Here is a 14,370-nt window from a genome sequence, read left to right as displayed (position 1 = left end):
TGAGGACCCTGTGAACACAACAAAGGCCCACAGAACGTGAGCTCTGTGTGGGGAAAGCCAATCACACAACTATCTGGATAAAATTATCCTTTGTGTGTATGATTCAAATAGAGATAATGACAGGCTGAAAATAAGTAATTGTATACTTGGAAGGTAATTTCTAACTGATAGAAAAAGGTAATGTAAACCTTCTACACGCAGCTTTTCCCTCAATAAAAAATGATTTGGGATGTAAAGTAAATAAATAAATTAATTAATGAAAAACTATTCAAAGGGAAAATAAATGATGGCTACCTCCTTCAGCTTCATTTGAAACAGAAAAGCAAGCTGCAAGGAAAGCCAAGGGCTCTGGGCTGAGCAGTGAAGTGTGAAGGAGGCCTCCTGAGTGACTTGCAGCTCTCCCTCACTTTCAGGAGCTGTGGCTCCGAATAACACAACTTTCAAACATGTAGCACCCCTCCCCCATGCCAGGGAGCACAACCCCCTCGGTTAGGTCAGCATCCTACTCCTCTGTCCTGCGAGGACGACGTGCAGGCTGCTCAGTGAAGATTGGGCACTTGCAAACCACATGACCTCATGAATGCTATCTTATCACCTCACAGGTTCCTCGCACTGACCACAACTTAAATCAGACAGGCAGCAGAGCAGCGCAGTGTGTGACACGTACACTGGTAGACATTTCCAGCTGTTCTGTTTGTGGGGAGAAAAAATCTGATTATCTCATGTCCAACTGCATCTGTGAGATACTGTTTATGAAAAGCACATGATTCACTGCTTTAAAAACCTCTAGCCACAGTTTAAAACTTTGTACTTTAGTAAATCTGAGAGCCAGGAGTTCATTTTTTACCAAAGCTCCTTTAACTGATACTTGGCAAATGTTCCTAATTTTGAAAAAAAAAAAAAAAAAGCTAGCACTGTATTATTTAGTTTTTAAAAAGTAACATAAACTTAAGTTGCTAGGGGTGGAAATGCATGCCCTTAATCTTGGTACTGGAACAGCAGAGGCAGGCAGGCCTCCCTAAATTCAAGGCCAGCCTGGTCTAACACTCTTGATCTAAATGAAAAACAAGGGAGCTGTGTTGTCCTGGCCTGGCCTCAGGGCCTCACTGTGATCTCTCGACGACTTCTGTACTCCTCCCTGGTTGCTTCTGGGAGTGCTTGCCCTAACAATGTTCTCCCACACGTGCCTCTCTACCTGAAACATACTGTGCTGTCCTTTCCCTGGCTCCTGTCTCCTCCTCCTCTACTACACAGCATAGGCAGCCCCAGAGCTGGGGACTGTGTGTATGGGGTATGGGGTACCATGTGTGCAAAGAGGACAGAGGAGGACATCAGTGTCCTGCTTTGTCACCTCTACCTTATTCCTTTGACGATTTCTCTCTGAACCTGGAGGTTGGCTAGAGGCCAACAAGCAACAGAAACACACCTGTCTCCTCCACCCTCAGAACACATAACCACCCGTCTTGTCTTGTTTTTCCTTAACATGGGTGTTGGGTTCCAAACTCAGGTCCTCCAGCTTCAGAAGCACGTGTCCCCAATATTAAGTCACCTCAGCAGCCCACACTGGGGAGTTCCTGACATGCTTCTGGTCAGGCTTCCATGTGCTTGTACCATAGCACAGTCATGTTGGCTGCTTTCCTCCCACCTCCAATTTCCTGTTCCATGGCTCTCACTCAGCCCAGTCTAGGATGAGAAGGACCTTAAGAACCATTTACTATAATTGCTTCAGGATCATACATGGAGGCAGTATCTAAGGCAAACCTGGGAACTGAACGCTGTTCAAATGTTCACTAACTGGATGGATACATAAAATGAACTGGCATTTTAAGGTCACAGGATCAGTGCCAAGGACGGACCTAAAACACAGGCCTCCTGACTCTAAGTCCATAGTGAGTCCTCTAATCATCTCTAGCGTGATGGAGAACAAAGTCACGCACAACCTGGAACAAAAACTAAACTAAGACAACCCCCCCCCCACACGCACATAGACAGACAGACCAACCAACTGACAGACAGACATTCTGAACTGTTGTTAAAAACCAAATAAACCAAATAATCTACATGAGCATCAAGTATCTTCCTTCTCTCGGCTTTAACAATGTATCTGGAAGAACTGCCCTAACAGTCAAAGGGAAAAAGCAGACGTTAGACAAAGAACAGGAATACTCAGCCTTTAAATATCAGACAGTATCAGAACATGATTTTCATGCAGAACTGGAGCAGCTGAGGAAGACTGGGTTTGCATGTGGGTGAGTTTTACTATTCCTTACCAAGCTGAATGAGCCTTAAGTACGAGTTCTGCAAAGGTCACTGTAGATGTTGGCTCTGTAATCAGGGAGAGTGCACAAGTAACTGACATGCTCTCAGACACTAATGCCTCACTGTTCCTATGGACTATGTAAGAGCCGGCCACTGCATGGTCTTCTCAGAAATGCTGTGGGCTTCCTCTCACCCCCACTCCATCTGCTAACAACTGTTAGAGAGAACCACAGAATTCATGGTAAGTTTCTTGTCTGACAGTTTCTTATATTTTCTACAAAAATATGGGCTGCCACGCACATTTTATTTTTCATAACCTACGTGGTCTTCTGTTTGTTCATTTGTTTGTTGAGACAAGTTGGCTCTGTAGCCTGTGCTGGCCTAGTACTTTCTGTAATCCTACCTGAGTCTCAACTGCTAGGATTACAACTAAAGGTTGCAACTATCCACTTTCTAATGACATGCTTCAGTTGTCTCTTTTCTATCTTCTCCCTCCCCTCTGGAGACAGGATTTTATTCTGTAATCCAGGCTAGCCTCAGACTCCCAGGAACTCCATTGCCTCAGTCTCCTGAGCTCTGTTTTTATAAGTCATCACACTGTCTTACACTGCAGTTCTGTCACTGATACTTTTTAGAACCATTCCTTAGGACATTTACTGGTCAGCACTACTAAACTTTGGTATACACTGTAGTATAAATATTCCCATGTAATGTAAACTACTATTTAGATGCTCACAAACTCAGAACGACAAACTAATGATGGTCATGGGGAGGGGGATGTGCATCCAGGGGCAGAGGAAGACCCAATACTGGAACCAGCTTGAGAGAATTCCCATTGGCAAATACAGGACAATGTGAACTCAAAAAAAAAAAAAAAACAAAAACAAAAACAAAAAACAAACAAAAAACAAAAAACAAAACAAAACAAAAAAAAAGGTTACAGTCATGAGCTCCTATCACAGTGTCACAGTGTCTGCCTCAAGAGTAAGCAGACTTAAAGAGCTGACCAAGACTCTCCTCGCTGCTGATTTCCACTTAGGTTGACTCTGAGACTCACAGGGACTAAAACAGCCAAGGACAGGCATGAAGTAGGGTCTGTGGCCTCCCCTTCCTCAGCCCCACTCGGCTCCACATACAGAGTCACTCACCCTGCGGTGACTGGTGTGGCTTGTTCTGAAGCAGCCACTTGCTCAGATCTCACCCTAGAGATCTCCTTAGCTGCTGTTAGATTACCTTATTACTGTATATGCATGTGTGTATCTGCACCATGTGCATAACAGGTGCCCTCAAAGGTCTGAAGAGGTTCCAATCCCTTGAGCCTGAAGTTACAGGTGGTTGTGAGCCAACATGTGGGAGTTGGGACTTGAATCTGGGTCCTCGGAAAGAACAGCCAGTGTTCTTAACCCCTGAGTCATCTCTGCAGATCTGTCCTAGAAATCCTTAGCAAATGTGGGTATTTCCAAGAGATCTTCCTGCTTTCCTAAGTTCTAGCACCTTTCCTCATTTTTTGATTTTGAATTTCTCCTTCAAGTGGTTTTTAACCATCTTAGCACCTCCCACCAGACTTATTTTTTAAATTCTTATGAATAATCTCGTCTCTAATTAGATCACAGATGCACATAATTTATTAACAAGTTAAGAGAACCTGTAACCTACAGCACAAATGAGACACACAAACACATGTGACTGGGCACACCTTTCTCCAGACAATAGAACATAAGCCTGGGAAATGGTTACAGCAAGGCAGCTCATGGAGAACTGAAGTTTTACCCTGAATGTGGTAAATTATATTCTTTCTGAGTCAGGGAATGAGCAGAAAGACATACAGCCTTGTAAATGAGAAAAATAAATAGAACATTTGGAAATTTGGCCACCAGTTAAACTATGACTTCTTCTTACAGAATAGACTCAACAGGTAAACTAAACTGTCTAACTCATCTATAGCCACACTTTTATTTGTTAAATACGGGTATAGATGAATTATGGTCACTATTTTCATCTATTTATTTCTAGAAATATCAAATTTGGCTAGAAAACATCAGTTGCTTTTGTCTAGCAATTCACCTTCTCTTTAAGATTTTATGAAACCCCACTGGAAACTGAGGCATCTGCAAGGTCAGTTAAACAATTTCCCTGTTTTGGATGAAATGAAAATCCAAAATCTGTAAAAGAAAGAAAGGGAAAGAACAGAAGGTGAGACTAGATTTCCCCTCACTGGATAACGTGTTCTGAGGAAAGTGACTCACTTTAATTCAGTGAACTTTTGTATGCTAATAGCATGTCCAGCCACACATATCCTCAGGTTTATAGAAGGGAACAGATGCTATAGATCAAGTCTTTTGCAGGGACATTAATTTGGTCTCAGATACCAACTGTTATGTTATTAAAAGTCCCTTAATTCTTGGGCCTTAACTTCTTCACATATCTAATGAAACATAATGAAATGCTACATAAATTTTAAAAACAGATCAGCCTAAACACACATGAATCTTAACTCTTGGCTTTAAGTGCTGTTATAGCTTGGGTCATCTGTGTTCCCCGGAAGTGCATGTACTAAAGCACTGGTCTCCAGGCTGGCACCAGCAGGAGGTTCTGCAAGTTCTATAAAATGGAAAGTTCTATAACCTGAGGAGTTTTTAATTTTAAAATTCCCACTTAAGTAACAAAATGAATGGCCTTTTAAAATTATAATAAGCATTTTGTGGGCATTAAAAAGTTTTGGTGGATATTTAATCATATCTCTGGCTCAGATGTATATAAATATCAGAATTTTAAAATGAATATTTAACACATTTTCTAAGCAAATATCAGCAAATGTCATTTATAGATCTCCTTTATTCACTCAAATTTATAACTGCCTACTAAGTTTGTACAAACAAAAGATTCTGGACATATGGTGGTCTAACTTAAAAAAAGAAAAACCTGTCTCTTTTGGCCATCTGCAACATGCTCCAGGGAGAAATGTCATAGTTGCCATGCTAATGGCTACTCCTAAGAATCCAGGTATCAGTGCTAATGTCTGTATAGCAGCACAGGGAGAGCAAGTGAACCAAATTTAATGCTGGGTCAACCCAGCTGCTTGTACAACACTTGGGAACATAATGTAACACTGCTTTGTCTTAGTTTTCATGTCCACTCAGCTGAGAATGGTCCCACAATGAAGAGTGCTTTGTCCAAGATCAGCCACCTGACACAGTACTCAATAAACAAAACCACAGACCATCAATGTATCCAACACTGCTCCACAGACCATCAATGTATCTACCACTGCTCCACAGACCATCAATGTATCCACCACTGCTCCACAGACCATCAATGTATCTACCACTGCTCCACAGACCATCAATGTATCCACCACTGCTCCACAGACCATCAATGTATCCACCACTGCTCCACAGACCATCAATGTATCCACCACTGCTCCACAGACCATCAATCTACCATTCATAAAAGCAACCTTCTTCATCCAGCTGACAATGGACAGGGTCACAGTTAGCACAGGTATAGTGCTGTATGTGCAGAGGGAGACAAATGTGCCAAGTTTCTCTGGAGATGTACCTTCAGTAAGTACAAGACCAGCTAACAAACTGTTAGCAGTTACATGATCAACTACAGTATTAGTATTTAAATAAAAATTTCGGGGCTGGGGATTTAGCTCAGTGGTAGAGCGCTTACCTAGGAAGCGCAAGGCCCTGGGTTCGGTCCCCAGCTCCGAAAAAAAGAACCAAAAAAAAAAAAAAATAAAAATTTCATATTGAAAGCTAAAGGTTTAGCAAATTCTAGCATACAAATGTTACCAAGGTCAGGTTGACTTTGGCTATCTTTTTTAAACTGTGAACTGCTATACCAAAGAATGCAAATAGAATGTAAAAGTGGCTCAGTATTTAATCCCCTCAGAAAATAACGGAACTGGACAATGGTAATTATAGCATTAATTTTAAAAATTTTTACATAGTATTCATGAGTAAGTATGTGTGCCTGTGATGAGTTTATGTACATCATGTATGTGTGAGTGTGAACTGAAGCTGCCAGTTGCAAGTTGTCTGACATGGGTGCTGGAAACTGAACCTAAGTCCTCTACAAGAGCAGTGAGTGCTCTTAACCACTGAGCCATCGCTCTGACCTCTACAGCAGTCCTTTCTTTGGTAAGTCTACTCCTGTTTTTAAACGTTTACTTTATACATGTGCATCTATCTGTGTATTACATGTGCACACAAATGCATGTGTGCAGGTATTTAGAAGCCAGATGAGGACATGGAGCTCTGGAGCTAGAATTACAGTCAGTTGTGAGCCTCTGAAACTCAGGTCTTCTACAAAGAGCAGCAGATGCTCTTAATCACTGAGCCATTTCTTCATTCTGTCAGGCAGTCTGACTATTCAACCAGTATCTTGGTTCAAACTTCACTGCTGTTTAACCTGTTTTGTGATAAACTAAAACAGGCAAATGAATTAATCTACTTGGAAACACAATGAAAAAGCATCTCAAACTGACTAGCTGAAATTTCTTCATTCTGTGCCCTACAGACTTTCTAGTTTAAAAGGCTTAGCAGAATCCTTTTACTTGGTCTACCCTCCCTTCTAAAGACCCCATCATTAACTCTTTAGTGAGGTTCAGCCTCCACTGAGCTCCTACCATGTTCTCAGGTTCAGTTCAGAGCCTGTGTGTGGTCCCAGCTGTACTGTGAATTTTCCACGGCCCATGATGTCTATCAGGAGCCTTCTTAAGCCCAGGATTTTGGCTATGCTGAACTGTATCTCATCACAAATTTAAAGTCTTTAATTTGGATTTAGCTCTTTAACAGGACATTGTACTCTGAAGATTAGTTTTCAAGTTTATATAAGAAACTGCTTTCAAAGTCACTAATCTACAGACATACAACACCTCACACACTCATACATAATTAGCGAGTGGTGCACACCTATCATTCCAGTGTCCAGAGGCTGAGGCAAAAGGATTGAAAGACTGAAATCAATCTAGATGGCAAAGCAAGATTCTGCCTCCCAAAACAGATTGATCGATCAATTAATCAATCAACCAATCGATGCATTAAAGCTAAATCTCATGTGAATAATTTCCTGTCTGTCTTGATAAAAACTTTTCTGTTTTTTTAAAGATAATGCATGTGACAATCAAAATTAATGCATATTGATTAATTAGAGTTAGTATTAGAAATACAATCAATTTACCTAATTTTTAATCCAACAATATTAGTTTTCTTACACTTTATGAGAAATTGCTTTATTTCAGAATTTCTTAAAAACATTCTCTGACACAAGGAGAAGTTCCCTGGGGAGGATTTATAGAATTCCACATGCAGAGATGAAACACAAGCTGTTTGTTTAATACATACTAATAGGTAAAGATTATACATAGGATCTGCCCCCAAATGTTTCCATGGATACTAATACTAATGTTATTATAATACCAATTATTTATAATAATTCTAATATATAATTGATACTAATATTGATGCTATCATAAATATTAACTATGCTAATATTGATAAAAATGTTCCTATTCAGAGAAAGCTGAAGTGGCCCACATGAGAATCTGTCCAGTTGGTTTAAGTTTTGTTTCCTCTTCGCTCTTAGACTAACTCCCTGCAGGAAGTTATCTCACCCACACTCAGCCTTCAGCTGAAGGGTGTCAGGCTATGAAAGGGCAATATCCACACTTGTTCCTTTGAGGTTTGAATTCATCTAGTGGCCAAGGAGTTTCCTTTCTTCTTCATTCTTTACAGCAAATCAAGTTTATGCTATCCTTTCAAATGTCATTACTGTGAATAAACATTCCTTTACTAAGATTCAAAGTAAGAGACGCGGTTTCACCTGCATTGCTGATATGTATCATGAGACAATAATGAAGGCTAGGAAGTGACCTAAGCTACACCAGCAAACAGGTTCTCCGTCACCAGAGATTAGTTTAAGTAATTTAAATCAGCCTAAGAGTTAGTCAAATTCTGACAATTTCACTGGCTGAATGCCAGAGATTCTAGGTGCCAGCTTAACAAGCATCCAAACACTGAGAAATCTGTTTAACTGATATTAGGCAAGTATCCTTTTTTGCAATCTCAGTAAGAACACCGTGAGGGGAAAGGAGGCCAGAGGGGAAAGACACCTCCCACAACGGTAGCACCACAAATCTAGTCAGTTAGGTGTAAGGAAAAGTTTAATATAACCAAAGTATATTTAAGGCTCGGGAAACCACCAGGTGTTTTCAGGTCACTCACAATAAAAAATAAGACACAGGTCAGGGATTGACCGTTTTAAGTTATTGCTAAAAGTTTAAGGAAGACAAACTTTAATATTTGGGCACAAAAATCTTTGGTTATAAAGGCAATCTTCTGAGGTGCTCTTACTGATAATCATGAATTCACAGAAACACTTGGCATGAAAAGGTCAGTAATAACGCGTCACACCAACAGAGGAAGGAAGGAAGGAAGGAATATGTGAAGACCAGCACTTATCATCGCTCACTCACCTCGTGAGTCAGCTCTGCTATCTGGTCCTTCAGCTCCCGAATGTACTGCTTAGAGTCAGACCTGTTAAGTTGTCCTTGGAGCTTACCCTCTTCTTTCTGTTTGGGACAATACAACAAAACCAAATCAGTGGACAGGTTTTCCATCATGAACTAAAATATTTCAAGGGGTTGGGGATTTAGCTCAGTGGTAGAGCGCTTGCCTAGCAAGCGCAAGGCCCTGGGTTCGGTCCCCAGCTCCAAAAAAAAAAAAAAAAAAAAAAAAAAAAAAAAAAAAAAAATTCAAGACCTAGGGCAGCAGTTTAGTTAGCTTAATTCTGAACAAATTCCTTCTGTTATTGGAAAAGAATTCAAAATGAATAAAACTGAGTGTTTCTAAAACATGACTAATGCGTGTTGACAAACCACACACCTTATAAAATAACCCTTGAGAAAGTCTTAAAATTAATTATCCAACAAATCCTCTGATGGCAAAGTTACCCTCAAATTTCAAGGCCATGTATGTAATTATTGTCTCAGGCAGTGCCTAGTCAAGAACTCTCAACTGGAGTTCAAGTTAAACCTGAAGTATTTTGAAGAAACAAAAAGTTCTCCAATTCTAGAAAGGGATAATTAACTGATGCTCCTGCTGAACTTGCTCAGAATGTGTCCTGGGAATCCTCGTGTAGCTGATTTTAAGACACTGCAGGGCTGGAGAGAGGGCTCAGCAGTTCTGAGCATGCACTGCTCTTGAAAAGGACGCAGAGTTCAATCCCCAGCATCCTTGTCAACAGCAGCCTGCAAGGTCAGCCCCAGGGGATCTGGCATAGCAGATGCTCTCCTCTGGACTCTTCAGGCTACTGCACTCACATGTGCATGCCCCACAGAGCCACATGCACACAAATAACTGAAACCTACAAACAAGTAAACCAAGTCTTTAAAAGGGGCTTCTGGTCCTCACAGTTGTTGGGTAGATGTGGAGTCCTTTTCCATGGCAAGGGGAGGAGCTGCCTTTTCCCTTCTCCTCACTGGAGATCCCCCAGCCTGGAGTTTACTATACAGAAGAGGCTAGCCTCAAACTCAAGATCTGCCTGTTCCTGTGTCCCCAGAGCTGAGACTAAAGCTATGTGCCACCAAGACTGGCCAGTTTTCTTATACCATGAAAAGTGAACTCTCTAGATAACGGGCTCCTTAAAGAGTGAAAACAGTTTTAAAATATTCCAAAATGTTTAAAATTAGGAAACTATGTATTGATGCTTTAAATGTTTAGAAGCTGTTAGCTAGAGGTGACTGCTCTAATAACTAAATCACTCCTAAGACCAAAAGAGGACAGACTTACTTTCAACAGTGGACAGCCATCCTGTTTCATTTAAGTATTTCAAAGGCACAGAACAGGGGCAGTAAAGTAAGAGAAACTTCAGCATAGCCCATGGCTCCATAGCCCATGGCTCCCTTCCCCTACGGTCTGCTTGGCTCTACACCAACTCCACCTCACACTGCTGCCTCTTCAATGCAGGAAAAGTCTGCAGTAAAAGGGAGCCAGCGGGCAGAAGGAAAACTGCACTGCGAACAGGCTGCCAGGACTGAGGGTGCTCACTGACAGGAAGAAATGACATCACTGCTCTGGAGTAAGCCCCTGTCCATCCACGGGAGACTAATTTAGTAACAGTCACTTATCAGATGTCTTCAGCAATCCTCAAATCTTCATATCCTGCCATAGTATAGTCTCAATTAAATAAGATGTAAACTCAGTGGGAAGATATAAGCTGATATCAAATTCAACACAAATAAGATGATTAGCCAAAGATAAACTTTTAGACTGTGAGGATGAAGGCAAAAACCACAGAAAGACCTCAGGTTTGAGAAGATGGGGAAGGAGCAGCAACTCTAATTTATATTCACGCTCTTCTGTGGGGACACTTGCAACGGAGAAACTATTCGGGCAATACAGGGCAATACAGGGATCAGTCAGCCTGTTTAAAACAACTGAGTCCAAAGATGTTCCATCCAAAGGTGTGTTTGGCTAAAAATAAGCTTGCTAGAGCAGTTGATGTTTTTTGAAGGAAAGGGAACACTAATGAAAATGGAGACACCTGAAAACTGTCCAATGAAAGAGATGGAGGCCTGGAGGGATGGCTCAGTGGGTAAGGCTTTTTTTCTTGCGGAGGACTGGGGTTCAATTCTTAACACACACATGGTGGCTTACAACCATCTGTGACTCCAGCTCCTGGGATCTGATGCCCTCTTTGATATCCACAGGCAGCATGCAAACATGTGGTCTACACATACACTGAGGCAAAACACTCATAAAATAAAAATAAACAAATCTAAAACAAAGTTTTAAATTAAAGAGATAGAAGGATTTTAATGAAAAAAAAAAAGATATCCAAAATGTGTATTAACTCCCTCTCCAAAACCAACAAAACCCCCAAACAAAATGAACAAAAAAGCAATGGTTAAAGACAAACCTCAGTGGTGCCTAGCACACGTGAGGTCCTAGGTTCAATCCTCAGCACCAGGAAACCAAACAATAACAAAAGAACAACAAAAACCAACCAACAAGCAAATGAACAAACAAACAAAAAAACAAAAGCATGTTCCTTGAACTTGTATTTTCTGGACAAAAGAGATTTCCAAGAAAAACATGCTATATTCAATTAAGTCAAATGTATACGGTAGATAAAATATTTACATTTAAAGATACGTGGAACATGAGTAACAACTGTTAGTGCATGCAGGGTCACCTGAGGAAAAAATAATTAATCAGCTCCATTTTTATCTTAGAATATTTCTCACCTACCTGCAGCACCCCAGTGTTCTTACAGACACACCTATCAAAAGACTGAGCATGTACAGACAATGTTCCACTTAAGGAGAGATCAATGATATTTAAAAGGGGAAACAGTCAGAAATTCCCTAAATACCATTTAATGACAAATAAAAATGACCCTGTACAAATTCTTGATTTTTAATGTTGTACAAACAGACTTTCATTTAAATATCACTTTAAGGCTTTTTAGTAAATAACTTCTTTCAGTATAAAAGCAAAATACATATTCAAAATATAAAATATATTAAAGACCTACATATTCTAAGAATTACACGTTAACTTCATAGCACTTCTAAGACAGTTCATTCAATTATCTAATGTTTAAGATTTTTTTTCTAAGTATTTTTATGGCTTCCTATTTTCAAGTAGTGTCATATGTTTGTTTCTGATAAGAAAGTGGGAAATGTCAGCTACAATAATAAATTTACCAGAGACTTGAGTTCTTGAGGTTTTCTTTTGGTCTAGCTGATAACAACAGATTGCCAGCTCACTGGTTTACTAAGTAAAAATAATTAGTGGAGAAAGGGGCTCAGTGTATCGACCCTCCACGTATGCACCAAGGAGACTCTTGCACACACACTTCCTGTCGGATCATAAATGACTCTTGAGAGGGTAGAAAGTAGTGATTCTAACAGGCATACACACCCTCCCCGTTAGCTTTACCAAGACAGTGTCTACCTCAGGATTTGAATCAAGCCTTAAGCCAAAGATTCTGTGTATAAAGCTTTTAACCAAAACGTCGATAATCACTTCACCTAAGTGTTCAGGGGCAAAGAATAATAAAACTTACTTAGAAGTGCATAAAAAGTAAGAAGGCTAGAATAACGAAGAGATGAACATCTGATAAGCAACATCACAGAATGAAGACAGTGACTTAAATGTGCTAATTACAGGGGCTGGGGATTTAGCTCAGTGGTAGAGCGCTTACCTAGGAAGCACAAGGCCCTGGGTTCGGTCCCCAGCTCCGAAAAAAAAAAAAAAAAGAACCAAATGTGCTAATTACAGTGTTCTCACTGTGTCTGTACATTTTGCATAGTACTTAGAGGAAAGACATCACTCTCACAGAACAGTCCGTCCCTCCTTCCCTCACACCACCTGCTGGGAAGGTACATAGGCTTCACACTAGCCTTCATTTATATCAGGAGGAAATACCTACCTCCAATGGTTTGTTGACTTTGCATTTAAAATCTACCTTTTGTGCTAAGCACAGTGGCCCATATCTATAATCCTAGCACTGGGCAGTTGGGAACAATTGTATCAGTAGTGTAAGACCTGCCTGGGCCAATTAAATCCTGTCATGAAGGCGGGGTGTGTGTGTTGGGGGGAGTGTCTACCTTTTGAAGGCTGGTAGTTTAACACAACTCAGTGACACAACAGTTGTCTCTCATCTGGGAAGAAGCCGTGGGTTAGCTCCCCAGCACATATGCACAGAAATAAATAAAAATAATCCACATCTTTAGAAGGGGGAACAAAATTATTCATAATAGGAGATACTGAGACAAAGTTTGGAGCAGAGACTGGAGGACTGGCCATTCAGAGCCTGCCTCACCTGGGGATGCAGCCCATATACATACAGCCACCAAAACTAGATAATATTGCTGATGCCAAGAAGTGCATGCTGACAGGAGCCTGATATGGCTGTCTCCTGAGAGGCTCTGCCAGAGTGTGACAAATGTGGAAGCGGATGCTCACAGCCAACCATTGGACTGAGAGTTAGACTGAAGGAGCTGAAGGGACTTCAACCCCATAAGAACAACAATACCAACCAACCAGAGCTCCCAGGGACTCAACCACCATCCAAGACTACACACGAACAGACCCATGGCTCCAGCTGCATATGTAGCAGAGGCTGGCCTTGTTGGACACCAATGGGAGGAGAAGCCCTTGGTCCTGCCAAGGCTGGACCCCCGCCCCCGCAATGTAGGGGAATGTCAGGGCGGGGAGGCAGGAAGGGGTTGGTGTTTGGGGGGGGACCCTCATAGCAGAAGGGGGAGGGGAGATGGGATAGGGTGTTTATGGACAGGAAACCAGGAAATGTAATTTAAACAAATCCAATAAAAATTGTTTTAAAAAAATCAACATCTCTTTCCAATAATAAATGCTCCTTTAATTCTATTTTCCTGGGAATTTAGTATGACAAGTCATAGAGATTAAGCTATACCTTCTCTAAACTTTTTGTAACCAGAAGTGTTCCATATTTGTTTTTGAAGTATTTGCATACCCACAATGCGAAGTCTTTGAGACAAAACCCAAGTCACAACATCATGAGATTTATTTATGTATTTAAAATGTTTGTACTTTGGTTTGTTTCTAAGCCTATGGCCTTAACATGTGAGAGGGTGCTCTCCCACTGAGCTATGTCCCCATTCCACTTTTGTTTTTCATTTTGAGATGGTTCTTGCTAAATTATGCAGACTAGACTTAAAGCTCAGGCTTTGAGCTTATGATCCCCTGCCCCAGTATCCTAAGTGCTAAGATTACAGAGTAAACCACCACATCCAGCTCACAAACACTTTTCACACTCTTTATTCACATACACTGAAAATACTTTTTTAATGGATTTTTAATGCAGAGATTTGTAGGTTATGTATAGAATTTTCCATTTGTCACACATTGCCTGCTTTAAAAAAAGTTTATTTTAGATTTTCAGATTACTGAAATCCAACCTGTATCAAATGCCCAGAGTAGGAAAATACAGTCTAAAACTTCCATCAAAAAATTTGAAAAGTCAGACTCTTTGAGCAATCACTGCAAACTACAAGTGATGAACTTGTCTGGTCTGGACTCTCTCTGTGATGGGCCTGTCTGGTGTAGACTCTTTCTG

General features: G+C 40.7%; 1 protein-coding gene across 16 annotated transcripts in view; it reads right to left on the bottom strand.

The window, feature by feature from the left end:
• Evi5 (ecotropic viral integration site 5) overlaps window positions 1-14,370 on the bottom strand; it is a 145,648-nt gene that overhangs the window by 18,308 nt on the left and 112,970 nt on the right. For 15 of the 16 annotated variants that reach the window (NM_001271410.1, XM_087582063.1, XM_087582062.1 and 12 more), the window contains 1 exon segment: window positions 8,741-8,836. The exons of the other annotated variant lie outside the window; for it this stretch is intronic. In NM_001271410.1, coding sequence (NP_001258339.1) covers window positions 8,741-8,836 — 96 coding nt within the window. 16 annotated transcript variants of the gene reach the window in all.

This window comes from Rattus norvegicus, chromosome 14, assembly GCF_021556685.1.
Source record: "Rattus norvegicus strain SHRSP/BbbUtx chromosome 14, alternate assembly SHRSP_T2T, whole genome shotgun sequence".
In the NCBI taxonomy this organism is placed as follows: domain Eukaryota; kingdom Metazoa; phylum Chordata; class Mammalia; order Rodentia; family Muridae; genus Rattus; species Rattus norvegicus.
This window is presented reverse-complemented; position numbering and strand designations above follow the sequence as displayed.